The 27,921-nt window shown below is 36.4% G+C and overlaps 1 protein-coding gene across 18 annotated transcripts; it reads left to right on the top strand.

Annotated features, from left to right (window-relative positions):
* The first annotated feature begins 18 nt into the window (after positions 1–18).
* Positions 19–24,368, top strand: LOC138716314 (uncharacterized). Of its 18 annotated transcripts, none has more exons than XM_069849408.1 (5): positions 19–177; positions 13,116–14,030; positions 14,280–14,294; positions 14,355–14,964; positions 23,971–24,368. In XM_069849408.1, exons 1-5 carry the CDS (start codon positions 96–98, stop codon positions 24,137–24,139), a joined length of 1,791 nt encoding a protein of 596 aa, XP_069705509.1. In that variant the 5' UTR covers positions 19–95; the 3' UTR covers positions 24,140–24,368. The 18 variants fall into 18 exon arrangements, with proteins under 18 accessions (XP_069705509.1, XP_069705456.1, XP_069705410.1 ...); XM_069849355.1 differs by adding an exon at positions 14,061–14,132 and having other exon boundaries at positions 14,205–14,964; XM_069849309.1 differs by having other exon boundaries at positions 13,116–13,787; positions 13,833–14,964.
* The last annotated feature ends 3,553 nt before the right edge of the window (positions 24,369–27,921 follow it).

Genomic DNA, 27,921 nt, shown 5'->3' with positions numbered 1-27,921 from the left:
TTTGTTACCTTGCTTTTGCATCACTCATTAGTATTCCGGCCGACATATATAAGTCAGTGTGCAGCCTCTGTCAACTCATTGTGGCACAGGTAACCATGGCAACAACCGCGCTGTGGTTCTGCGTCTTGCCACTAGTGGCGTGTTTGGCACAGGAGTCTGACAATTCTCAATACTTAAGTAAGTTCTTATTTTGTTATTTATCGACTTCATTTTTTTCTCTTAATCATGACAAGAAGTAGCATTAAACAATACACAATCTGATTTATAATGTCTTGAAGACGAAGTATATTTTAATAGTTTCGTTTCATTTATCGTATGAATATTTATCTTTAACAAATTTAACTTAAATTCATTTTCATTAATTAAATTTATATTTATATATACTTGAAACAATTCTGCGCGTTTTATTATATCTCTAGAGATATATAACATACTTAAAAACGAAAAATATACTGTAGTTTGATTTACAAAAGTGTAAGGTTAACTTCACGATATTTGTTTTCAATTTTTTAAATTAAATTGACGCGGCAACGTTAGTTTTGAATTGCAAAAAATCCAGATTGCTAAGTTTTTCTTGTGTGGATTGTTACGTAAAAAACTCATTTCTCTAAATTATTTTTTGGCCGGTTTATTGAATTCCTTACACGGTAGAAAATAATACACAGGGTTATTCAAATTACAGGAAACTTTTGAAATCACTTAAATTTTGTGTACATAAAATTAAACACACCATTGTTTCATTAAAATATGACTGCTGTTTAACATCATTATATTTGCATTCAACTGTTTCACTGTTATGGCAACTTCAGTTCCGAAGTGTAACAAATGAAAGCTATTTAAGTTATGTTTATTTATGACACCGAGTATTTTCGCAAGTTTATTTCCTGAAAAAATTATTCTGGCTTTATTAAATTCATAGGAAAACGTCTTCTTTGATTTTATGAAACCTCCTATGAGACAATATAGAGCATAATTTTTCAGGAGGAAGAAAAAATTAATTAAACATCAATAGGTCTACACTGATCCTCGATATCATTATATTCACCAACGTTTTCTACCAAATTATCTAATATTCGTGTGTAGTTCAATTGATATTTAATTAGTTTTTTATTTCTCCTGGAAAAAATATATTCTGTACTGTCGCATAGGAGGTTTCATAAAATAAACTACAATATATAGAATTATTCAAAATTTCAGGAACATTTTAACATTTCAGAAACGTTATGAAAAATTATGTTTACATGAAATTAATCACATCACTTCATTATAAATGAATTGAGGATTAGCAATTTATTTCTATTCAATTGTTTCACTTCTATTGCTATGGCAACTTTAATTTCGAAGTTTAACAAATCAGAGCTATTTTTTTAAATTTAGTACTTTCAGTGTTATTAAATTTCTAAATCGATAGGAAAATTATACAGGGTTATTCAAATTTCAGGACACTTTTGAAATGCTGAACTTCGTGAAAAATTATGTTAACCTGCACATAAAATTAAACCACCGCCTGCTTGAACACATGCGATAACTGTTTGTACTGCTTTCTCATAAGAGGAATGTAACAATCCTTTCGCTAAAATAGTAGGTGGTAGCACCAAATATACTACGGTTTTTGTCAGTTTTTTTAACAAAATTAATAACTTGACCTTACAAGTTCCATAAAATGTCCTACTAGTAGTTAATTTGCAATTTTAACTTGGAAACTGTTTTTAATTCCGTCACATAACAGCTTTTGTAACTGAGCAACTCTTTGAATAGAAAAAAAAATTGTTGCTAGATGACAGTTCCTAACAGTCAGTGAAGTCGCTTGTGGTTAGGCCTATAGGCATAATACATAGGTCATGTTACATATCTGACCATTGAATGAGCAGGCAGTATAAGGATGCATGGATGCGTTCCAGCAGGCGGTGAATTAAACATATTTATCATTTCCGCTCATTACTCTTATCGTGTGATTCAGTTATTATTATTATTATTATTATTATTATTATTATTATTTATTTATTTATTTATTTATGTCTATAACAAGGCAAAGCCCCAATTACAATAGACAGTACAAATATTTGCTTAAAACATAAAATTGTAGATAACATGAAAAAAGAGATAAAACAGATAAAAATGCAAGATACAAGTGTAAATATTAATGAAAAGAGAAAAAAAACAGACAAATAGATACTACCTAAATAAAAGACACAGATATAGATATAAATGAAAAATACAAAATAAAAATAAATGAAAAATAGATAAGTATAGATATCATAACCAAAAGATGTAAAATGTAGCTGTAAATGGCAAATTACAGAGTAACAAATAGATAGCAATACTATTTAAAATCAACTACCTTCAGTATATTAATAAGAAACTGTTTTTATTTCACGTAAGAAATGCTGAAATCTAGATCCCATGTTTTACATATTTCATTGAAATTTGAACACATTTTTAACACTGGTGAATTTTTATGTGCTGAAGTGTTTGGTTTTTTATAATATAACAATTGACGATTTCTTAAATGTGATGAAGCCACCGGCGTGGCTCAGTCGGTTAAGGCGCTTGCCTGCCGGTCTGAAGTTGCGTTCGGGCGCGGGTTCGATCCCAGATTGGGCTGATTACCTGGTTGGGTTTTCTCCGAGGTTTTCCCCAACACATAATGTGAATGCCAGGTAATCTATGGCGAATCCTCGGCCTCATCTCGCCAAATACCATCCCGCTATCACCGATCCCATCGACGCTAAATAACCAAGTCGTTGATACAGCGTCGTTAAATAACCAACTAAAATAAAAATAAATAAATGTGATGTTGTAGCATTAATCTGGGTTTGTGATAATATTTCGCTATTATCCAGTAGACCGTTGAATATTTTATACGATAAAAGTTGCTCAGCAAGTAATCTACGACTTCCAAGAGACATTAAATTAAATTCAGCAAGTAGACTGTTGTACGAAATTTTGTTACGGAGGGTCAAATAATGATATTTTCTAAAATACAGATATCTTGAGAATCGTTTTATTATAATTATTGCACTCGTATTGTGTTGTATAGTATAGTATGTTATGTTAGAATTACAGTAGGCTATTAAATAGTACTAAAGTGTTATTAGTAGAATTGTTTAAATTAAGAAGTAGTTCATAATACATGCGAAACTATATGTTAGGCCTATATTTGTATTTGATATAGGAATGACGGATTTCAACTGGAATACATCAAATCCACCATGTCCAGACAAGATTAATGAGCAATAAATAAACAAATAAAAATGAATAGGATAAATAAATAAATAAATAAATAAATAAATAAATAAATAAATAAATAAGTAAATAAATAAATAAGTAGATAGAAATGGATGTATAAATAAATTAATAAATATGTAAATAAGAAAATAAATAAATACATATATATATATATATATATATATATATATATATATATATAATAATTCATAATAACGAACATATTGGACAATGGTGTAATATGTTTTAGTAACAAGTATTATTAGATTTTATTTTAGTTGGTTATTTTACGACGCTTTATCAACAACTTAGGTTATTTAGCGTCTGAATGAGATGGTGATAATGCCGCTGAAATGAGTATGGGGTCCAACACAGAAAGTTACCCAGCATTTGCTCATATTGGGTTGAGAAAAACCCCCGGAAAAAAACCTCAACCAGGTAACTTGTCCCCACCGGGAATCGAACCTGGGCCACCTGTTTCGCGGCCAGACGCGCTAACTGTTACTCCACAGGTGTGGGCAGTATTATTAGAAACAGTGTGTGTTCGATATAGTCTAAGTGAATTGAAAATCAAGAGCGGAGTGATAAAAGTGTCGATTTTGAATGAATTAGACGAGTGTAATAGGAAGTTAAGTAAAACGATAGAGATAATGAAAATAGGTGAGGAGTATGGTGGAGGAGGCTAGCTAGGATAGCGAAGTTTAATATGTAGAAAATTAGTGAGATATAAAAATGAAATGTACACAAGAAACAGACATAATAACGAACATATTGGACATTGGTGTAGTATGTTTAGTAACAAGATTATTAGAAACAGTGTGTGTTGATATAAGTGAACTAAAAATCAAGAACGGAGTGGTAAAAATGTCAATTTTAAATTATCTAAATTAAGTTGTTAGGTTTTAAATGTGGGAATACTAATCAATTTAAATGGGGTCGAAAGTCAAATTATAAGAGCGTCTACAAAAGGTATATCTGCAATGAATGTAATTGTGGCACCGGATACAAAATTGTGAGGTCCACATTACAGGGATGTAAACGTTGACATCAAATATATATATATATATATATATATATATATATTCTTGCATTCAAAATCGGGCATAACTTTTTACACACTCACTTCCTTCGTTAAATCTGCCGATAGTATACATGAAAGTTACAACCAACTGAAATAACAAGTATATAAAGGTTATGCAATAATAATAATAATAATAATAATAATAATAATAATAATAATAATAATACTTACTGGCTTTTAAAGAACCCACAGGTTCATTGCCGCCCTCACATAAGCCCGCCATTGGTCCCTATCCTGAGCAAGATTAATCCAGTCTCTATCATCATATCCCACCTCCCTCAAATCCATTTTAATATTATCCTCCCATCTAAGTCTCGGCCTCCCCAAAGGTCTTTTTCCCTCCGGCCTCCCAACTAACATTCTATATGCACTTCTGGATTCGCCCATACGTGCTACATGCCCTGTCCATCTCAAACGTCTAGATTTTATGTTCCTAATTATGTCAGGTGAAGAATACAATGCGTGCAGTTCTGTGTTGTGTAACTTTCTCCATTCTCCTGTAACTTCATCCCTCTTAGCCCAAAATATTTTCCTAAGCACCTTATTCTCAAATACCCTTAACCCATGTTCCTCTCTCAAAGTGAGAGTCCAAGTTTCACAACCATAAAGAACAACCGGTAATGTAACTGTTTTATAAATTCTAACTTTCAGATTTTTTGACAGCAGACTGGATGAATAATAATAATAATAATAATAATAATAATAATAATAATAATAATACATAACAATAACAATAGAAATGTGATTATGTGAACACAATGGTAAGAGTTTTGATATTGTTTAGAACCTGGCACTGAAGACAATACGTGCTGGAAAGTGTTGCAACATTATCTACATCTCGTGTGTCAGCAACCTAATATGTTATAGCGAAAGTCTGTAGACAGAATAAATAATTGAAGTTCATTAGTGGTAAAAATAAGCGATATCCCAAGAGAATTTTCGTCGTTCTGCTACTGAAATTTACGTGTGTCCCGAGTTACGAAATGTCGAAAGGATCTCTCACGCCCATCCCCGTGACTAATATCTGTGCTTGTTAGTAAATACGAAGTGACGAGCGACATTTTTATTTTCGTGTCGACAGTCAACGATGCCGCGGAGTGTCAAGTCATATAGATGTAAACTTAACGGAGTAGAAACACAACAAAGATTATGTCACTGCTACTGATCCACACGACGAAGCCTTTGCGGAGTAAGTCACCATGGAAACATGCTGACACTTGAATGTTTTGGTACGAATTTTATTGTACCAGGCAGATTTATTATTAGAAAAGACAGCAACAAAAGAAGAATGAAAAATTCTTCGCTGTATCAGGTATAGCCTAGCATATACCGAAATGAAACTAAAGAAGTGTTTTATTTATTTTTCTGTTTACAAATGGAGGGTATGGGTCTATGATGAGACAAGTAACTAATGCAGGGCATGTAATATACTTTCTCTTCGTATTAAGGGGTTAGGTACAGCTTACAGCAGTCAAATTTTTTGGAAATATTCAACGTTTTTTTCCTCTGCATCTCGCATCTCGCGACAGGGAATCAAAACTCCTGCTTAATTTGACATTAAAAACTGGTTATTAAGTGAATTTCCAACCGAATAAATAAAGAATTTTCAACATTTGCTATAGAGGTTAGTAATCTCCCAAAGATACTCTACATTTGAGGTATAACAAATTGTAGCTAGCTTCATTCGTTTTTAAATGAATTAAGAAAGAAAGAAAGAAAGAAATGTGTTAGTTCTATATAAATCGATCCGTATAACAATACTCATAAGACACACTGCCTAGTTTCAACTCCACTGTGAGCATTAATAGTATAAGTTTGTGGAAAACGTAAAAAAAAAAAAATCAATTTTATTTACGCCATAACATAACGTACATAATCCCGTAGCAACATGCATGCAAAATCCTACTAAAACGTCCACCAAAGAATTTTGTTTCACAGGGCTTGATTCGTACCTTTGCTAAAGAAGTTTCACTTCAAAGTATTAAGGCCCATTCACAATGAAAATTAAACATAACGTAAGCGTTAACTTAAGAATGTAAACGTTACGGTAAAATCACATCATTCATGATGGGGACATAAACATAACCGCAAAGATACTTGGGGTCCACACCTGTGGAGTAACGGCCAGTGCGTCTGGCCGCGAAACCTGGTGGACCGGGTTCGAATCCCGGTCGGGGCAAGTTACCTGGTTGAGGTTTTTTCCGGGGGTTTCCCTCAACCCAATACGAGCAAATGCTGGGTAACTTTCGGTGCTGAACCCTGGACTCATTTCACCGGCATTATCACCTTCATTTCATTCAGACGCTAAATAACCTAGATGTTGATACAGCGTCGTAAAATAACCCAATAAAATAAAATAAAATACTTGGTAACCATGGAAACCTAACAACGACGCCACTTCCTCATATTCTGTCGAATACTTCAGCGCTGTACGATGGTGTACTGTACTGTTTACAAATCACGTAATCATAAGCATGAAAGTTTGGAGTTCGCAAACTTTCATGTTAACGTCTAACGGCAATGTCAGTGTTTATGTGAATCATTGTGAATGATCCCATTTGGTAACCTGACCGCAAACTTCTGTGCTTATGATGAAAGAGTGATGGAACGGAGAAAAATTCTCTCCGGCGCCGGGATTTGAACCCGGGTTTTCAGCTCTACGTGCTGATGCTTTATCCACTAAGCCACGCCGGATACAACCCCGACGCCGTTTAGAATCGTCTCAGATTAAGCTCCATTTCTTGGGTTCCCTCTAGTGGCCGCCCTCTGCACTACGTCATAGATGTCTATGAACGCAGGACCGAAGTCCATACATGTGTTTAGGTGCACTCGATTGAGTGACTGGTTGGCCGGGATCCGACGGTATGGGCACCGTCTTAAATCACAAAGTGATTTATTACGCATATCATATATATTTTGATGTACCGAAGTACATATGATATTTCCATGCAGATATTCTGCGTCATCATATGATGAAAGAGTGATGGAACGGCTTAGTGGATAAAGCATCAGCACGTAGAGCTGAAAACCCGGGTTCAAATCCCGGCGCCGGAGAGAATTTTTCTCCGTTCCATCACTCTTTCATCATATGATGACGCAGAATATCTGCATGGAAATATCATATGTACTTCGGTACATCAAAATATATATAAAATATATATTCTGTGTTTATGTTACGGTTATGTGTAATTTTCATTGTGAATGAGCCTTTAAGTAGAAATCTTTTGAGTAACGTACAGGGCATTAAGTGATACTGAAAGCGTTTTAGGGAAGAACTTGGAGTGGAAAATCTTGAGATAATTTATAGAAGATAACATATAAATCACTGGACCACACACAAGAAAATGTTCAATTATGCTCTCAGTAGAAGAAGAAATGTGGGAAGATAGGAGCACAATGGAGAAACGACAGCCAAACAATGGGATCGGAACGGATACGAGAGTTCAGCATGAAGATGAAAATCACCGGCGGGGGCAACTAGTGCCGGAGCCAAAGAAAGAGCATGACGAAAACGTTACTTGCAGCTTATCAAGGACTTGAGAGATCCTGACTCATGCACAAACAAACAGCGTGAATACATTTTAAAGACAAGAAGAATCACTAATTTAACAAAGGCAGATTGCAGATTCGTGAATGCAAAACTGCACAACTGAAAGCAATTTGCAAGTCACTGCTTCTTCCTAATTACACATTAATCGCATTGGCATTGAGAGGGTATTGATGAGCACACGATCTGCTCATGGCCTTCCTATCACACTGAACGACTTATTCAAATTGTGAGATTCCCTTGAAATTTAATAATAAACTCTCGGCAGAGGTCAATCTTGACTAACCGTGACCTAATTTCAGGAACAACATCAAATTAAAAGCAAAGGGCCTATAGTAAATACGCATACTCACACACGTACATATATACACACATTTTTAATTTTATTTTTATACAAAATCAACATGTCCCATTACATAAATTGCAACATTACATGTTTTGTTATTTCTGGATTATTACATTTCCATACTTACAAATTTACCAATTGCATAATCAATAAAAATATTTATGTGATAATATGTACAAGGAGAACAAAATCATAGTTAGGGGAGAGTCGGGTAGTATCGGACATCGGGTAGTATCGGACAGTGCGTTTCTTTCATCTACCACCATATGGTAGTACCTGAATGACATGGTTACGTTTCGCTATGCGACATCACAGAAACGTAACCATGTCAATCAGGTACTATCATCGTGTGGTAGATGAAAGAAACTCACTGTCCGATATTACCCGATGTCCGATACTACCCAACTCTCCCCTAATTACCATTCCAAATTATGAAACCTTACACCTTCCTACTTACAAATTTACCAGTTATATAAGCAATAATAATTGAAAATTATCAAACCCTATGCTTTCGTAGTTGCCAAAATTTTCAATTACATTAGCAATAATAATTCAAAATTATCAAATTCTACGTTTTCCTAGTTATAAAAATTTTCAATTACATTAGCAATAATAGTTCAAAATTATCAAATTCTACGTTTTCCTAGTTACAAAAATTTTCAATTACATTACCAATAATAATTCAAAATTATCAAATTCTACGTTTTCCTAGTTACCAAAATTTTCAATTACATAAGCAATAATAATTCAGAATTATCAAATTATACGTTTCCCTAGTTACCAAAATGTTCAACTACATAAGCAATAATAATTCAAAATTATCAAATTCTACGTTTTCCTAGTTACCAAAATTTTCAATTACATAAGCAATAATAATTCAAAATTATCAAATTATACGTTTTCCTAGTTACAAAAATTTTCAATTACATTAGCAATAATAATTCAAAATTATCAAATTCTACGTTTTCCTAGTTACAAAAATTTTCAATTACATTACCAATAATAATTCAAAATTATCAAATTCTACGTTTTCCTAGTTACCAAAATTTTCAATTACATAAGCAATAATAATTCAGAATTATCAAATTATACGTTTCCCTAGTTACCAAAATGTTCAACTACATAAGCAATAATAATTCAAAATTATCAAATTCTACGTTTTCCTAGTTACCAAAATTTTCAATTACATAAGCAATAATAATTCAGAATTATCAAATTATACGTTTCCCTAGTTACCAAAATGTTCAACTACATAAGCAATAATAATTCAAAATTATCAAATTCTACGTTTTCCTAGTTACCAAAATTTTCAACTACATAAGCAATAATAATTCAAAATTATCAAACCCAACGTTTTCCTAATTACCAAAATTTTCAATTACATTAGCAATAATAGTTCAAAATTATCACATTCTACGTTTTCCTAGTTACCAAAATTTTCAATTACATAAGCAATAATAATTCAAAATTATCACAACCTACGTTTTCCTAGTTACAATTTTCCAATTAGGCCCCCATTAACAATAAAGATAAACAAATGATAATATAGCAGTATACAGATAGATCAAAGTAACAATAAAGAAATTTCAACATCATCACGCCCTACATTTTCATAGTGACAAATTTACCAATTATATAAGCACTAATTCAAAATTATCAAACCCAACGTGTTCCTATTTGCATATTTTTAAATTATATTAACAATAATAATTCAAAATTATCAAATCCAACGTTTTCCTAGTTGCATATTTCAAAATTAAATTAACAATAATAATTCAAAATTATCAAATCCAACGTTTTCCTAGTTGCATATTTTTAAATTAAATTAACAATAATAATTCAAAATTATCAAACCCAACGTTTTCCTAATTGCATATTTTTAAATTATATTAACAATAATAATTCAAAATTATCAAACCCAACGTGTTCCTAGTTGCATATTTTAAAATTATATTAACAATAATAATTCAAAATTATCAAATCCAACGTTTTCCTAGTTGCATATTTTAAAATTAAATTAACAATAATAATTCAAAATTATGAAACCCAACGTGTTCCTAGTTGCATATTTTAAAATTATATTAACAATAATAATTCAAAATTATCAAACCCAACGTTTTCCTAGTTGCATATTTTAAAATTATATTAACAATAATAATTCAAAATTATCAAACCCAACGTTTTCCTAGTTGCATATTTTAAAATTATATTAACAACAATAATTCAAAATTAACAAACCCAACGTTTTTCTAGTTGCAAATTTTTACATTACATTCACAATCATAATTAAAAATTATCAAACCCAACGATTTCCTAGTTGCATATTTTTAAATTATATTAACAATAATAATTCAAAATTATCAAACCCAACGTTTTCCTAGTTGAATATTTTAAAATTATATTAACAATAATAATTCAAAATTATCAAACCCAACGTTTTCCTAGTTGCATATTTTTAAATTATATTAACAATAATAATTCAAAATTATCAAACCCAACGTTTTCCTAGTTGCATATTTAAAATTATATTAACAATAATAATTCAAAATTATCAAACCCAACGTTTTCCTAGTTGCAAATTTCAATACATACATACATACATACATACATACATACATACATATATATACATACACACGTACTATCTGACATCACAAATAGCGTTGACCGATAAAGCCTTGTAGATGTTCTTTTATTTTCATTGCTCTTCATAAATTGACTGCATATCAGAAACTTCTCTTGAAACCAATGCCATGTAACAGATCTAAATACCAGATTACTTGGATTTGAACGCTACCGATGTATTATGCATTTTTAAGCGGGGAATTATTTAGAGACGAATGCTTTATTGTTTACACATAGGCTTATTTAATGTCGGAATTACTAGAGTACAATGTGCTACTTATGTGTTCACACATATTTCAACACGAAATTACCTTCAGCCAATGTTATCGATGAGGAAGCAATTCGATTGGTTATTTGAGAAAACCGCACAAGTACATTTTTAGCCAAAACGGGTTTATTGTATTTTTGACATGTCCACCTTGTTTTAAGTGATGATGTCGTGATAGTATTTCCTTGAAGAGGATGAATTTAAAAGATTTTATTTTTCTGGTGTAGTCATAACAAAAATGTGGAGTTGTAATCTTGGACTTCAATAAGGTATCACTTTTTTCACTTTAATACATTTTAGAATGTTTATTTTAATTTTGTAATATGAAGGACAACATACATTAAGTGATCCCCCTCTCTCTCTCTCTCTCTTGGACGGAGGAGGGACTCGAAGACTTACACTGCAGCCTGGGGCTTATTGTGCTTACCACTCCTATTCTGTGAATGATTGGGTAGCCGAACGACCACGCTCTTGTACAAGTACAGGACGCCGCACCGTGAACTTAACCTGAGCTATTGTATGGATGATGATGATGATGGTGATGATGATGATATGTGAATTAATGATGGCGAAATGAGTCCAAGGTCCAACGCCGAACGTTAGCCAGCATTTGTGCTTCAGTTGCTTAAGAGAAAATTCCGGAAAAACCTCAACCAGGTAACTTGTCCCAACCAGGATTTAAACCCGGGCCCTCTCGTTTCATGACCAGACGTGCTAACCACTACTCCTCAGCGGTGGACATTATGACGTGTCCCTGCTAAATTTATACTTAAATAGCTTTCATTAACTACAAAATACATACAAATTGTTATTTTTTTTTTACTTACTTACTTAATGGCTTTTAAGGAATCCGGAGGTTCATTGCCGCCCTCACATAAGCCCGCTATTGGTCCCTATCCTGAGCAAGATTAATCCAATCTCTACCATCATATCCCACTTCCCTCAAATCCATTTTAATATTATCTTCCCATCTACGTCTCGGCCTCCCTAAAAGTCTTTTTCCCTCCGGCCTCCCAACTAACACTCTATATGCATTTCTGGATTCGCCCATACGTGCTACATGCCCTGCCCATCTCAAACGTCTGGATTTAATGTTCCTAATTATGTCAGGTGAAGAATACAATGCGTGCAGTTCTGTGTTGTGTAACTTTCTCCATTCTCCTGTAACTTCATCCCTCTTAGCCCCAAATATTTTCCTAAGAACCTTATTCTCATACTCTCTTAACCTATGTTCCTCTCTCAAAGTGAGAGTCCAAGTTTCACAACCATAAAGAACAACCGATAATATAACTGTTTTACAAATTCTAACTTTCAGATTTTTTGACAGCAGACTGGATGATAAAAGCTTCTCAACCGAATAATAACAGGCATTTCCCATATTTATTCTGTGTTTTAATTTCCTCCCGAGTATCATTTATATTTGTCACTGTTGCTCCAAGATATTTTAACTTCTCCACCTCTTCAAAAAATAAATTTCCAATTTTTATATTTCCATTTCGTACAATATTCTCATCACGAGACATAATCATATACTTTGTCTTTTCGGGATTTACTTCCAAACCTCTCTCTTTACTTGCTTCCAGTAAAATTCCCGTATTTTCCCTAATCGTTTGTGGATTTTCTCCTAACATATTCACGTCATCCGCATAGACAAGTAGCTGATGTAACCCGTTCAATTCCAAACCCTCTCTGTTATCCTGGACTTTCTTATAATTCTTTTACAGAAATAATTTCGGGTAGGCCTACTACTTAAGAAACAACACATACCCAGGAACTTTAGGAAACCGTTGCGTTCTCAAATCTAATTAAAAGTTTCTTTAAAATACTTGTATTTAGAAATATTGCCATTTATATAAAAAGTTCACCCTTAAAGAGATAACGTACATCCAATATTTGTAAGTTGCGGACAGTTTTCTGCAGTCTTCTCAAAACTCATAGCTAAGGACGTGTGTGGTTTTTCAAATCACTGTTTACTATTTGCAGGGTAAACTCTGAACTCAGTTTGTGGTGTAATTTTCAGTTCCTGGTACGGACTACGCGCCGCAACCAGTGCTAGACTCCGAGCCCTACGCGGAAGAATTGCCCCCGCCTGAGTCTCAAACCCGGTCCGAACTTTACGCCGACGACAACGATGCCGTGCCGTCTCCGGAGTACACGAGTCCTCCAGCACGACAGCTGGCCCCTGTGATCCTAGTGTCCAAGCTGGACGACCTGGAGTTCTTCCTGGCGAAGTCCGCCAAGCTGGGCAAGCTGGGCAAGGTGGAGGTGGGCGTCATCGGCAAGGAGAGCCGCTTCCGCCGCAGTCCCGGCAAGGCAGGTTCAGGTTCAGGCTCGCACTCGTCCAGCCAGGCCAGCAGCTCCTCCGGGAGCGGTGGCGACGCCATCTTGTTCGGAGGCGGCGGAGGCGGCAGCCACTCCGGCTCTAGCAGCCAGAGCGGCTCTTCCAGCGGCGGAGGTGGAGGTAAAAGCGGAAGCAACAGCCACAGCCAGAGCAGCAGCGGCTCCTCAGGCGGCGGTAGCGGCAGCAGCAGCTACAGTCAGAGTAGCTCCTCATCCAGCAGCGGCTCGTTCGGAGGCGGCTTTGGAGACGGCGGATTTGGAGGCGGCCTTGGAGGTGGCGGTCTTGGAGGCGGAGGCCGGGGACATGGAGGAGGCGGTAGCGGTGGATTTGGAGGCGGTGGTTCTGGAGGAGGTGGATTTGGAGGCGGTGGATCTGGAGGAGGTGGATTTGGAGGAGGTGGATTTGGAGGAGGCGGACTCGGAGGAGGTGCAGGAGGTGGACACGGAGGAGGTGGCGGCCGCGGACATGGAGGCGGTACTGGTGGTGGATTTGGAAGCGGAGGTGCCGGAGGAGGTGCCGGTGGTGGTGGATATGGAGGAGGCGGCCAAGGAGGAGGAGGCAGTGGAGGGTTTGGAGGCGGAAATGCTGGAGGAGGCGGATTTGGAGGCGGAAATGCCGGAGGAGGTGGATTCGGCGGCGGTGGACACGGAGCAGGAGGAGGTGGCAGTGGTGGATTTGGAGGCGGAAGTGCTGGAGGTGGACTCGGCGGTGGTGGACACGAAGGAGGAGCAGGTGGTAGTGGTGGATTTGGAGGCGGAAATGCTGGAGGAGGCGGATTCGGCGGCGGTGGACACGGAGCAGGAGGAGGTGGCAGTGGTGGATTTGGAGGCGGAAGTGCTGGAGGTGGACTCGGCGGTGGTGGACACGGAGGAGGAGCAGGTGGTAGTGGTGGATTTGGAGGTGGAAATGCTGGAGGAGGTGGACTCGGCGGTGGTGGACACGGAGGAGGAGCAGGTGGTAGTGGTGGATTTGGAGGCGGAAATGCTGGAGGAGGCGGATTCGGCGGCGGTGGACTCGGAGGAGGTGGTAGTGGTGGATATGGCGGCGGAGGTGCAGGCGGCGGCGCTCATGGCGGAGGTGGTGCACTTGGAGGCGGTGGCTCTGGAGGCGGTGGCTTTGGAGGCGGACAAGGAGGTGGACAAGGCGGTGGCTTTGGAGGCGGTCAAGGAGGTGGACAAGGCGGCGGACATGGCGGAGGTGGATTTGGAGGCGGTGGACAAGGCGGAGGTGGATTTGGAGGTGGTGGACAAGGCGGAGGTGGTTTTGGAGGCGGTGGACAAGGCGGCGGCGGATACGGAGGCGGTGGGAGCGGCGGAGGTGGAGGTGGACGTGGAGGCGGTGGTGCAGGAGGAAGTGGAAGTCACTCAACCTCTGGAAGCTCTAGTGGCAGCAGTGCTCATGGAGGAGGCGGCGGTCGTGGAGGAAGTGGAAGTGGCAGTTCGTCCCAGAGCTCAGCGTCCAGTCAGAGCGGCGCCGGTGCCGGTGGTGGTGGTCACGGTCACGGACACGGCGGTCATGGAGGTGGCGGGTAAGTCTACATAATATCCAGACAAATTTGCGCGGTAGCACTTTCAGGTGGTTTGAGATTACATCAATTTCTAGTGTCAGTTTTACTGGCCACTAATACGAAGGCGACGGAAGGAGGTGCAGTGCACTTTCTTGACCTCGAGATTAAGAAAGAAGTCAGTAGGACGATTCATTTGTCCGGGAAAGACACGATGAAAGTGTAGGGGTGCTTTTTGAGAGGGACATGGGACATCTCTGACTATTTGAGCCCAAACAGAGTTTTTGTGCACCTGTGATGGATAGGGTTGTCAACCGTACGGAATCTTTCCGGATTGTCAGGAAATTAGTTCCCTATGCAGGAAAGAATTTTTTCAGGACGCTTAATGTCTGGAAATATGTTGATTGTAATTTTATATTCTGGAATTTCATGTTGATTCCGAGACTGAAAGACGTACCAACACCACAAGAACGCTGGGACATTGTTTTGAAGACATGTAATGTGCCTAACTTAAAGAAAAAAAGCTGTACGCACACATAGAGGCACTCTTCCAATAATTGGAGGGTTCAGAACCATAGTGGGCCAAGAGTCATTTACTAAAACCGTAGGAAATAAGGGTTAAAATGAAGTTATCACCATAATTCAATGGAAACATATAGCAAGTATTATAAAGTATACACATTCAAATTAAATTATATGTCAATCTTCATTAAACTATGGTATTCACTTAACTTTAACCCTTGCTTTCTCCGTTTTTAATAAATGGCGCTTGGCCCACTATGGCTCTGAACCCTTCAATTAGCAATGTTCGTTTGGAACGAATTTTATTTCAAAATTATATATCTCTGCACTGACGAGAGGAACCCGTTGAAGCAACAACTTGTGAAATCAGAACTCTTAGTAAAGACGAATTTGAATACATCCTATAGTCCACTCCTGTAGAGTAACGGTCAGCGCGTCTGGCCGAGAAACCAGGTGGCCCGGGTTCGAATCCCGGTCGGGGCAAGTTACCCGGCATTATCACCTTCATATCATTCAGACGTTAAATTACCTAGATGTTGATACAGCGTCGTAAAATAACCCAATAAATAAAATAATAATAATAATAATAATAATAATAATAATAATAATAATAATAGATATATCCTGTAAGGGACTTCTTCATTCATTATCCACAAACAAAGAACTATTAAGTAAAAGAAAAGGAAGCACTAAATATTCTTTACACTACAATGTTAATGTAGCGAGTCTAGTGACATGTAGGCCTATATCAATTCTTTACTTCTTAATTGTGTAAGACTATTATATCACCTATTCCAGCGTTCAACAAAATATAAATATAAATATAAATATAAAAATATAAATATAAATATAAATATAAAGTTAGTAAGCCCGATTCTAATTGTTTATAATTGAGCTTCAAAATGAAAGTGTAATTGCATTGAAATGTCATTTAAGTTTTTATTTCTACTTTACTCTGAATTTCCGTCCCCTAGCGTTGGCAACCCTAGTGTTGGAATGAATTACGTGCCAGTTGTGGTGTACGCCTAAATCGGTTTCATCATACAGCATACTACGTATTCCTCTCCAGCCATCAACATTCACTACAAAATTTACATATTAGGCTTACTTCTGAAATTTTGATACAAGCAAGCCCTCTCTCCTCGTAGTTTGTCAGGAACTACTGAGTGAAATTTATTCTTAAACAATGGGGGCTCACAGGCCTATTTCGTAACGTAATAAGGAATTCAAATTTTAAGAGATGCGCAGAAGATACAACTAAAAAAAAAGACGCCATCTAACTAAGTGTGATTTCCTTTTTTTTTAAGTTGGTTATTTAATGACGCTGTATCAACTATTCGGTTATTTAGCTCGATAGATTTGGTGATAGCGAGATGAGGCCGAGGATTCGCCATAGGTCGCCTGATATTCGCTCTACGGTTGGGGAAAACCAAGCGGGAATCGAACCCGTCCCAGAGTGCAACCTCGGATCGGCAGACAAGCGCCTCAGCCGACTGGCTGACTTGTTATCGAATTGTTGAGTTATTCCCTTTTCGTAACAGAAAAAATAAAAACTTTTTGTTACAAAACGTAAAAAAAAAAGTGTGAGGACGAGTTCGTAATCGCCTAATTTAATCACATTAGACTCATCTTGAGGAGCGTAATCTTGTTTGACCTTGGTCCACACGAATCGCGAAAGAGTAAATTGCATAATGACCGTCTTCAGCTCTTTATTCATTACGTCAAGCTTTTGTTATGAATACCGAATCAAGGAAGAGGATGCCAACCGGTCATTACAGGTATTGGATGAGAAGATGCTTCAGCCAGACGTTAACGTTTGGTCTCTAAGTCCTTTTTTATTACTATCAGGGTTTTTCCTGAGCTTGTATCTTACAAGTACCTTCAGTGCATCCCGGATTAAATTACCATGTGGCAAAAGTTCCGCCCCCCTAACACACACACGCTGTTCAGTCAGCTTCGTAAGCCCTCAAATGAGCCTCCGAGCCCTGGGGCTTATTAGGTACTGGCCTGAGAGTGGGACCTAGCTCTCTCAGGGCTGAGGCAGGATGGCTTACCTGTCGGCGTCGGATTTACGAATGCCACTCAGTCAAATTGTCGGACTCGGACAATCATATGTAATATGCACAATGGGCCAAAGCAAGTCTAAGTGTAAGCATCCGTCCCGGGTTCGACCATCGGAAAGTCTAACCAAGTCGAAGTCCTTTGTGAGGACGAAGTAACAACATGTAGCTATTAAATTACATTCCATATCAACGTATGCACAACTACTCACTTATTCACTTGGATAGGCCTATAGGATAAGATTCAATAATTCATTCAATTGTTCATTTATTTATTCATTCATTTTTTCATTTAGACTTCTATTCTCTCAATCTTTCGTATATTCATTTCTTTATACGTTCATTTATTCATTATTCATCCATTCATTCATTCAATCAATCATTCAATCTTTAACTGATCGTACATTCGTTCCCTTCTTATTTAATCATTCAATAAATTATTAATCAGTTCACTCCTTCGTTCATTCATTTAATCGTTAGCTCATTCTTTCACTCTTTCGCCTATTATTTCACTCCTCAGCTCATTCTTTCACTCTTTCGCCTATTATTTCACTCCTCAGCTCATTCTTTCACTCTTTCGCCTATTATTTCACTCCTCAGCTCATTCTTTCACTCTTTCGCTCATGCTAGCACTCTTTAGGTCAGTCTATCACTATTTCGCTCATTATTTCGTACATTCTTTCACCCGTTCTGTCGCTCTTTAGCTCATTCTTTCGTCCATCCTTTCACCCTTTCACCTATTATTTCACTTTTAGCTCATTTTTTCACACTTTCCTTCATCCTTTTACTCTTTCATTAATTTTTTCACTCTTTCGCCTATTATTTTACTCTAGCTCATTTTTTCACTCTTTTGTCTATTCTTCCACTTCTTCATTTATTCTTTATTGCTTTCGTTTATTAATTAACTCTATCACTTACTGATTTATACATAAACAAATAAAACATAAATTTGTTCCAGATTTCATTTAATTCCTCTTATCGTGTTATGAAGGGAATAAAATATCAATTTGTTACCTAAAACTACCTGTATATAAAAGTAACTAAATATCTCTGCCGGCATAGCAAAGGACAAAGGACTGTAGCCTAAGGACCCGTTCACACGGTACGAGAGTTTCTCGAGATGGGCATTTATTCGAATCAATTTTATGCGGACAGCAGTGTAGACAGGGTTCGATTTTTTTTCGTATATAACATAAAAATTTAATTATGTACGGGAAAAAATCGAACCATGTGTACACTGCTGTTCGCAAGAAATCGATTATAGTGTGTCACCCTATATATCATCAAAATATGACTCAGTATCGAAAAAAATGTTTTCGTATTTGTTTTTCCAACTTCAAAAATAATTTTTTACGAAGTTGAAAACGTCCCCTAATCGTAGAATCACTCTTGTACACGGGCTACAGATTTCCACTGCAAGGGAACGTGTCTCCAGGAATCAGAAGCACCAGACGTCTCGCGCAGAAGAATGTAGTTCCGTGTTGACCGTCTTTTGTTTATTGCTAATCATAATCTCGTTCCGCGCTAACAAGTTGCTGTCCTTGGCACCTAAAGAAGACTCTGACACACCGCAATTCACCAGTCATTGCTAATTATTAACAAAGTCCTAATGAGGCGCCCTATGACATCACGGAGTCCACTTCGTTTTTATCTTGTTTCCCTGCACAATAAACAATTTAATTGTGGCAGACACGTTTGCTTCCTCGGTCAAGGCTATCACAATGCAGACCAGTCAAACCTGAACACGTATGTGTAATGTGGGACTGAGGAATTACATGATGATTAGGCGTACCAGTATTATGATCATACATGGGCACAATTTTCGGTTACGTGAGGCACTCGATTTGAAATAGTTTGTTTACTAGGAGAGGAGACTGCAGAGTAGGATGGGAAATATAAACTGCTGTGACCTGCGTCACCTTATCGTAATCGCTAAGGCGGTCAGTGGCGAATTATTAGGAAAGCGCTTGGTTAACGTGGGACTCTCGAAAACTTTTATTCAATTTCCAAAATTAATTCGGCAGCTTTAATCATAAACCTCTTTACTATTTCTCCATCACTGAATTGATTCAAATCACAGGTGAGAAATTTTGTAACTAGCCAATAATATTCCATCACGTTGTCTACGTTTATTTTCTTGAATATTCTAGCGTTTATCAAGATTCCTTAATAGATTTGCACGTTCTCGACCTAAAATAATTTCAGAAAATCATATTTCGTTTTCTACGCACATTTGATATATTTTTTTTATAAATTTCTTTTGGAAATAATACGTACACACAACATTTAATTCCTCGTACCTTTTAATGCAGCGTGTTTAAGGTATAATGTCGTATTTAGTATACTATGCAAATGTTAAGATCATAAATTTTCTTCGGAATAGCACGAAAAATAACATTTAATTTGTCTTACCTTCTAATTCAGCATGTTCTTTATGACATAAGGAATAATGTCGTTGTATACTAAATTTATTAATGCCTAATAGGATTTTCGAGCATAACATACATAGTCTGTTCTCCCCTTCTAAACAGCAAAAAAAACTCTTCCTCCAATTTCTTATGAAATAATCGTTTTCTAACGAGTACACACTGCTTTGATAATGCCAATATGCCACCACTGGTATTGCTTATGAAACTGATATAGAACCTGCCCACGCCTAGGATCTGCGTGAGGGAGGGACGGGGACTGTGAAGGTGATGTCACTCAGAGCGATAAGCTCTGTGAAGGTCAGTGAGGCATTATTTCTCAAGTGAGGCGCGTTGCCCATCCATGATTATGATCATAATGTTAAATATGATACTTAAAATGTTGCTTAATCCTGTGAAAGGCAGACTATATCCTCAGTTCGAAACTACCATTGGTACAGAATATAATTATGATGTTTGTTTATTAATACAATGTTCAAGTTCACTAATGCAATCGTTAGTTAATAAATTCAACGGTTACTTAATTAATACATTCATCATTAGGTCTTTAGTTTAGTTATTAGTTCATTAATTCAAACTTTGATTCATTAATTCAATCGTTAGTTCAGTAATTCAATATTAATTAAATCAATCGTTCGATAATTAATTCAATTTTCAAATCAAAATTTATTAAATTCACCCTTTATTTAGTTCATTGATTCTATCGTTTCCTTATTAATTCAATTGTTAGGTCATTAATTTAGCAGCTATTTCATTAATTCAACAATTAGTTCATCAATTAATTCAATCGCTAATTCAATTGTTACATCATTAATTCAACTTTTAGATCGTTCTATCATTAATTCAATCGTTATATAATTAATTAAACCGTTAGTTCATTAATGGAATCGTCATTTCACTAATTCAATCATTAGTTCATCAATTCAATTGTTAATTCATTAATCCAATCGTTCATCGTTAATCCAATTGTTCGATCATCAACTGAATAGTTAATTCTTCAATTTTTTTAAATTTTATTTCATTTATTGTATTCCATAGATCTTACAGCAATGAAGCTTGCAGATGTGGAACAAGTCACAATTTTAGAAGATTACAATTACAATTTTTACAATTTTTTTTACAATTTCAATTTCTATTTTTGCAATTTTTTGGCGAGATGTAGTGAGATGAGATGAGGCCGAGGATTCGCTAACAGATTATCTGGAATTTACCTTATGGCTGGGGAAAACCTCGGAAAAAACCCAATCAGGTAATCAGACCAAACGTGGGTCAAGTGAAGTGAGGCAGAGGACTCGCCATAGACCACACGGCATCAGTCCCACGGGTGGGGAAAACCTGGAGAAAAATCCAGACCAAACCAGTCACTACTTCAGTAAGATTAATTCAATCGTTCGTCCATTAATTACATAGTCCGAAAAGCATTAGGAGGAGAGTGAACCGTTTCCTTGGGGGACAAAGCAAAACCATAGAATCCCCATATAACGGAATTATGGGGGACATCATTTACCTCCTCCCCCCGTTATAGCTTGAACGTGGTATCATCAGTGCTAACAGAAACTTTTTATATGAAGCTTACCTTCCTGAAGATATATGAAATGTAAACTCTAATTATTTTATTTAATCTCGTCTTTAAGTTTACACATTATACCAGGATCACTTTTCTTTTTTCTGCATTGTTGTGCAGTATGTTATTCATATTTCTCCAAGTGCCGGCCTGAACACCTGCAGACTTCTAACACATGAGTACAGGCTGTTACAAAAGAAACATTACAGTGCTTCCATTCCTCAAATGAGGTATAGAAATTCTTATACATTCAGAAATTTAAAATAAATATTATAGTCCAGACATATGAACTGAAGACATTAATTCGTCAATTTAAGCACAGAAACTTAATCATAAACAAAAGCAAGAAAAAATTGTTAATTCAATACTTCCTAACATTGACAGAAAAAAAAAAAAGTTCAGACAAGTATGGGGGGGCACTGCCCCTCCATGCTCCTCCCCATATCTCCGCCTATGCGTCCGAGCTTCAATTCAATCGTTCGAACACCAATTTGACATTTAGTTCAACATTTCAACTGTTAGATCTTTAGTTCAATGATAATGTTTCATATAAAACAAATTTTATCTCGGAAAGGAAGCAAAATTGTATTAAATTTTTTGTTTGAAATATCTCAAAGAATAACACCCTGAAATTAATGGCATTACTTCCGGTTCATTCTGTATTATTTATTTTTCACTTTACAAATTATCACAAACTAAAGTTTAATTTACAAATTTTTCAAATATTATCTTTGTTAATAGTAAATAAATTATAATTACAACATTTTTATGAAAATTAAGATACCGGTACGTTATTACTGGGATTGCAAGGTACAGTACTTTGTTATATTCTTCATAAAGAAATAACAAATCAAATTTTTGTTTTAAAATTCAATAGAACACCTAGCGGTCCGCGGACCACAGTTTAAGAGTCGACACCTGTGGAGTAACGGTCAGCGCGTCTGGCCGCGAAACCAGGTGGCCCGGGTTCGAATCCCGGTCGGGGCAAGTTAAACTACCTGGTTGAGGTTTTTTCCGGGGTTTTCCCTCAACCCAATACGAGCAAATGCTGGGTAACTTTCGGTGCTGGACCCCGGATTCATTTCACTGGCATTATCACCTTCATTTATTCAGACGCTAAATAACCTCAGATGTTGATACAACGTCGTAAAATAACCCGGTAATTTCATAGAAAACGGGCACTTGGTTGAATATAGTAAGTATTACCAACTTCTTTATTTCAGAATTAAATGTTAGTGATCTTTTAGTGACTTTTACATGTTAGTTCTAGGTTTTTGTACTAGGTGTCGCCGTGATTTTCTTTTAATTTTATTGGTTATAGTTGTCATTTGTTCTAGAATTTTCGTTAATTTTGAATGGATAATGACGTTATCAGTTGTTCTTGGTTGTTTGACGTGAGTGGTGTTATGTTGTGTCTGATGGCTAAAGCTATTGAAAGTTTCTCATTTTCTGATTTTTGTGATTTTCTTTCGATTTGATTGGTTATAGTTATCATTTATTCTAGAATTTTCATTAATTTTTCATGGATAATGACGTTGTCCTGTTGTTCTCTGTTGTTTGAGGTGAGTGGTGTTACATTGTAGATTTGTCTGCATTTGTCGAATGGGCATCATCATGCTTACGAAAAGCCACTTTTCAGTGCCAATAATTTATTTTATGTGCACAAGGTTGGAATTTTGAAGTAAGAGGGAAAGGAAGGAAGCCGTGTTATGAAATTTATCTATTAAATTTTGTGTCGATTTTGGTTTAGTTCTTTCGCTGGTGAAGAAGGATTGTGTTGAATGTTGAGAAGAAAACTGTTTTTCTGTGGTTTAAAGGAATTATTTACTGAATTTTCTGTAGAAGTTAAGATGTAATAAGTGTTCGAAGAGAATTTCATTTAGTGTAAACACGTGGTATATTTATGCAAAGTTGACTGTACGACAAAGTGTTGGTTTAGTTCTTTGTTGCCTGCATGGTTTAAGTTTAGAATGCCTTAAAGCCGGTGTCATTTATACTGGAAGTGAAGAGGTTGTCGTTGAAGACGTCGATGAGAATTGAATTTTATTTGATAAGATGATAAATTATTATGTTTTGTTTTATGTTTTAGTGATTTGTGGGGGTAAAGTGCGGACGAAAACTGCCAGAAAAGTACTACCAACTATGAAGTTCGAATCCCACCAAACACCATAAAAATCAAAGATGAAAAATTAAACATATTTTAATTTTTTGAAGGGCTTGTTCTTCTTTAAAAATATGAATATATGTTTGATTTTCCATCTTTGATTTTGTGATGTCTGGTGACATTTGAACTTCATAGTTGGCAGAACGTTTTGGTAGTTTTCGTCAGCCATGTTGGATTTTGCCCGTCTTCTAGGAAATTACCAATAACCCAATAAAATAAAATAAAGTTTAATAATTACTGCTGTAAACTATTTGATGCGTGTTTTAACACTTTATTTTCTTATGTCTCCTACAGATACGGAGAAAACATCCTCTTGTCGAGGATTGGCTCGTCTGACGACGGCTCTACTGGTGTGGGTGGCAGCGGCACTTCCACTGGCAAGGGCGTCCAGTCTTCGTCTAGTGCCGCTGTCGACAGCAGCGGTAAAGTTTCCTACAGCGCACATGCCTCCAAGGTGCCTTGAAGCGCTCGTCTTTTCAGAAAGTCTTCAATACTGAAATACATGCTGTAAAAATTTTTAATTGAACACTTGACATTGAAAAGTGAAATCTTCGTAAAAATTCAACGAAATTATTTGTGATAATGGAAGTAGTGTACTAGTAGACAAAACTTCTTGCAAAGGATGTTATATTTTTTTTTTCTTGTTTTGATGTGACAGAAGGAAATTTTGTAATAAATAATTGTTTTAAAAATTTTATTTTACTATTTTATGCTTCCTCTCCTATGACATTGGTCTCATGAATATAGCATATTCATAGTTCTCTGTCCACAGATCCTTTTTTCAGTTTTTACCACTCTCCGATTCCATTGTCATTCTCATAATTAAAGACTGCCTTTCTGGTTTCCAGTAACTGTATTTTTTAAATTCTACACATAATCGTTTCAACATTATTCCGAAAAAAAGAAAGACTTCTTTCTTGCCATAGGCTTACATGTCGTCTAATCTGTTGCTCGAATCTTGTGCACATTTAGACCTAATAGACATTTTCAACCGGTATCATTAGAAGGGTCTATAGCAGCGTTTCTCAAACTTTTTTGAAGTGGGGACCACTTTTTTAAGTCAGAACAGTTCCGCGGACCACCTTACCCTTGTTCCCTTCGAAAGCAAATTTATAATTTTCGTAGCATATTTTAATATCAATATACTTACATTTTAATGTAGAAATGATTAATTAATAGTACATTACGCAACGAGCCTATAATGGTAGTGATTAAGACGAGCGCAAGCGAGTTTCATAATTTTCATACGAGCGTCTTAATTACCATTATAGTCAAGTTTCATACGACATTTTATGCTCAACCATATTTCTAACTTGAAATTATTCATAAGTATTCGATATTCATGTTATTCTTATCTGACTGAGGAGCGGAACTGACCTTGTAAATACCTCGTAAATTGTGAGATGTGCGCAGACGCGAAAGTATTGATTTTTTCCGAGAAACAAATGTCGACATTGACCTTGATATAATCTAGAGAGTAAAATAAACATTAATCTTGATATAACCTTGAAATTGAATTAGACATTGAAAAACGAGATGACAAATTGAATTTATTTGAATATTATTTACAATTAACGCTACTTATTATAGTAAGAGAACTAGTTGTCTTTCGATTGCATATCCGAGAATACTCGATACTTGCGCTTTCATATTGCTACAATGGTATTTTCTGATTGGTGGAACACCTGAACTTTAATGAATAGGTGTACTTTAATGAGGTCCATTAAAGGGCTGCTACCAGGTGTATAATTACTACATTTCGGCATGGTCGAGCATAAAATTAATTTAATTCAATCAATTTTATATTAGTATTAACTAATTAAGTTAATGTTAATAGAAGGAAATTTTCCATATCGTCATCTGCAAAAAGAGAAATAAAAAAATTAATGCGGAAACATGCCCGATTTTCAACAAGTAAAGATGCAATTCTGCATGTTCTATTATTGGTGTACGACGTATAGTATGTGACCATTTCAATGTGCAAACTATTAAGAAAGTCATAAAAGGTTCGGTACTTTGGTACTTTGGTCCTCTGTTATGAATTCGGTTAGTCCCTAGCTGGGTTACAGACGCCAGATGTGGACGTTCATAGTGCTTTAAATTCCTCTTTTATTCCTGGGAGTAGAGTGGGAAGTCTATAGATGGGTAGGGTAAATAAATTTCATAAAATGTCAGTACTGGGAGAAAAATTGAAAGACGATTGCCATGTGTCATTTACAAACTTTGAGATTTTCAGCTATAGTGTGATACGCAATTCGTTTGAATTTTATTTTTTCTTCTGTCTTTTTTGAAGGACCACAAGGGTAGACCTCGAGGATCACAGGTGGTCCGCGGACCATAGTTTGAGAAACGCTGGTCTGTAGATTACAACTGGGGAGTAAGGGAAAAGTAAAAAAGACATCTGAAATAGTATATTACTATGGGCAGTGTTTGAAATATATGTATTCGAAATACATTTGTATTTTGTATTTTGTAATTTCTAAGGATTTTCGAAAGTATTTTGTATTTAAATACATAAAATTGATGTATTTTGTATTTCAAATATTCAAAATACTTTCTTTTTCTTCTTCTTCTTCTTCTTCTTCTTCTTGTCCTTCAAGTTTCGGATTTGGATTTGAAGAATGAACTTTTGTCTTATTTGCCTACCCATTTCAGATGTGCTAGCCACACACTTAGTTTTCTTGCCACAACCGATTTCCTCAATGCCATAAAGAAATCTCCAACAACATCAATGATCCATCTCCCAACACTTGCTAAATGTTCAGTATTATGCAATGCGTCTAGGAGACCCAAATCCTTAGAATTTATATCAGATGTCTTGAAATATTCATTAAAGTTTCCTTGCCCAACTCGATGGAATTCTATTTATGACTCAATCTCTCAAATATTGTAATTCAAACATGATATAAACAGTATTTGCTGTTACGTATTTGGCTATTTTAGCCAAGCCGATAACGAGTGGTCCTCCAGTTTGGGGGTTGGGCGAAGGGCTCACAGCCCATCTTACTTACTTACGGCTTTTAAGAAACCCGGAGGTTCATTGCCACCCTCACATAAGCCCGCCATCGGTCCCTATCCTGAGCAAGATTAATCCAGTCCCTACCATCATATCCCACCTCCTTCAAATCCATTTTAATATTTTCCTCCCATCTACGTCTCGGCCTCCCCAAAGGTCTTATTCCCTCCAGTCTCCCAACTAACACTCTATATGCATTTCTGGATTCGCCCATACGTGCTACATGCCCTGTCCATCTCAAACGTCTGGATTTAATGTTCCTAATAATGTCACGTGAAGAATACAATGCGTGCAGTTCTGCGTTGTGTAACTTTCTCCATTCTCCTGTAACTTCAACCCTCTTAGCCTCAAATATTTTCCTAAGAACTTTATTCTCAAACACCCTTCATCTCTGTTCCTCTCTCAAAGTGAGAGTCCAAGTTTCACAACCATAAAGAACAACCGGTAATATAACTGTTTTATAAATTCTAACTTTCAGATTTTTTTACAGCAGACTAGAAGACAAAAGCTTCTCAACCGAATAATAACAGGCATTTCCCATATTTATTCTGCGTTTAATTTCCTCCCTCCCTCAAAGTTCCAAATGAAAATGACCGCCGAGTGTCGGATAGTATAACCTTGTATGCGGAAAAACTGCGTCCTACATCGGCTGAAATCAAGAGCGCATATGTAAAATATTTCACTTCATCAATTTCATTTCTACATCAAGTTCATAACAATCGCATTTGTCATCTGATAAAAGTTTTGCAATTTTGCATTTTTGCATAATGAATTGAAACCACGATTTTTTTGTAATACTGTGTGATGTATATAATGAATGTATTTGCTTGATTTTATAACACGCAATAATCGTATACAAAACACGGAACGTGCTTGCTTAGGCGTGTGTCAAATTCGCTTCCGCTGCCTGTACTTGGAACACGTCGATTACATTCTGTCCGGCGTCGTATGTTCTCCTTCAAACTAATACAAATATGCCGATGTCACGGTCCTACTCATAAGTAATACAAAGAAGGCACCACTTATGAGGCAACTAGGCCAGGAGATGGTAGGGTGGCCAGTTCCTTTCCCTCTCCATTGCATACATCGCCGACTAGCCACATATTACACTAATCAGACTTCAGATGCATACAAACAATTCTTCTTCCTCTGACACATATCGTCAAGTGACATTTATTACCTGAGAATAGATGTACATATCAGCGAGAACCTCAATCAGAGGATTATAA

This window comes from Periplaneta americana, chromosome 2, assembly GCF_040183065.1.
Source record: "Periplaneta americana isolate PAMFEO1 chromosome 2, P.americana_PAMFEO1_priV1, whole genome shotgun sequence".
Lineage (NCBI taxonomy): Eukaryota > Metazoa > Arthropoda > Insecta > Blattodea > Blattidae > Periplaneta > Periplaneta americana.
This window is presented reverse-complemented; position numbering and strand designations above follow the sequence as displayed.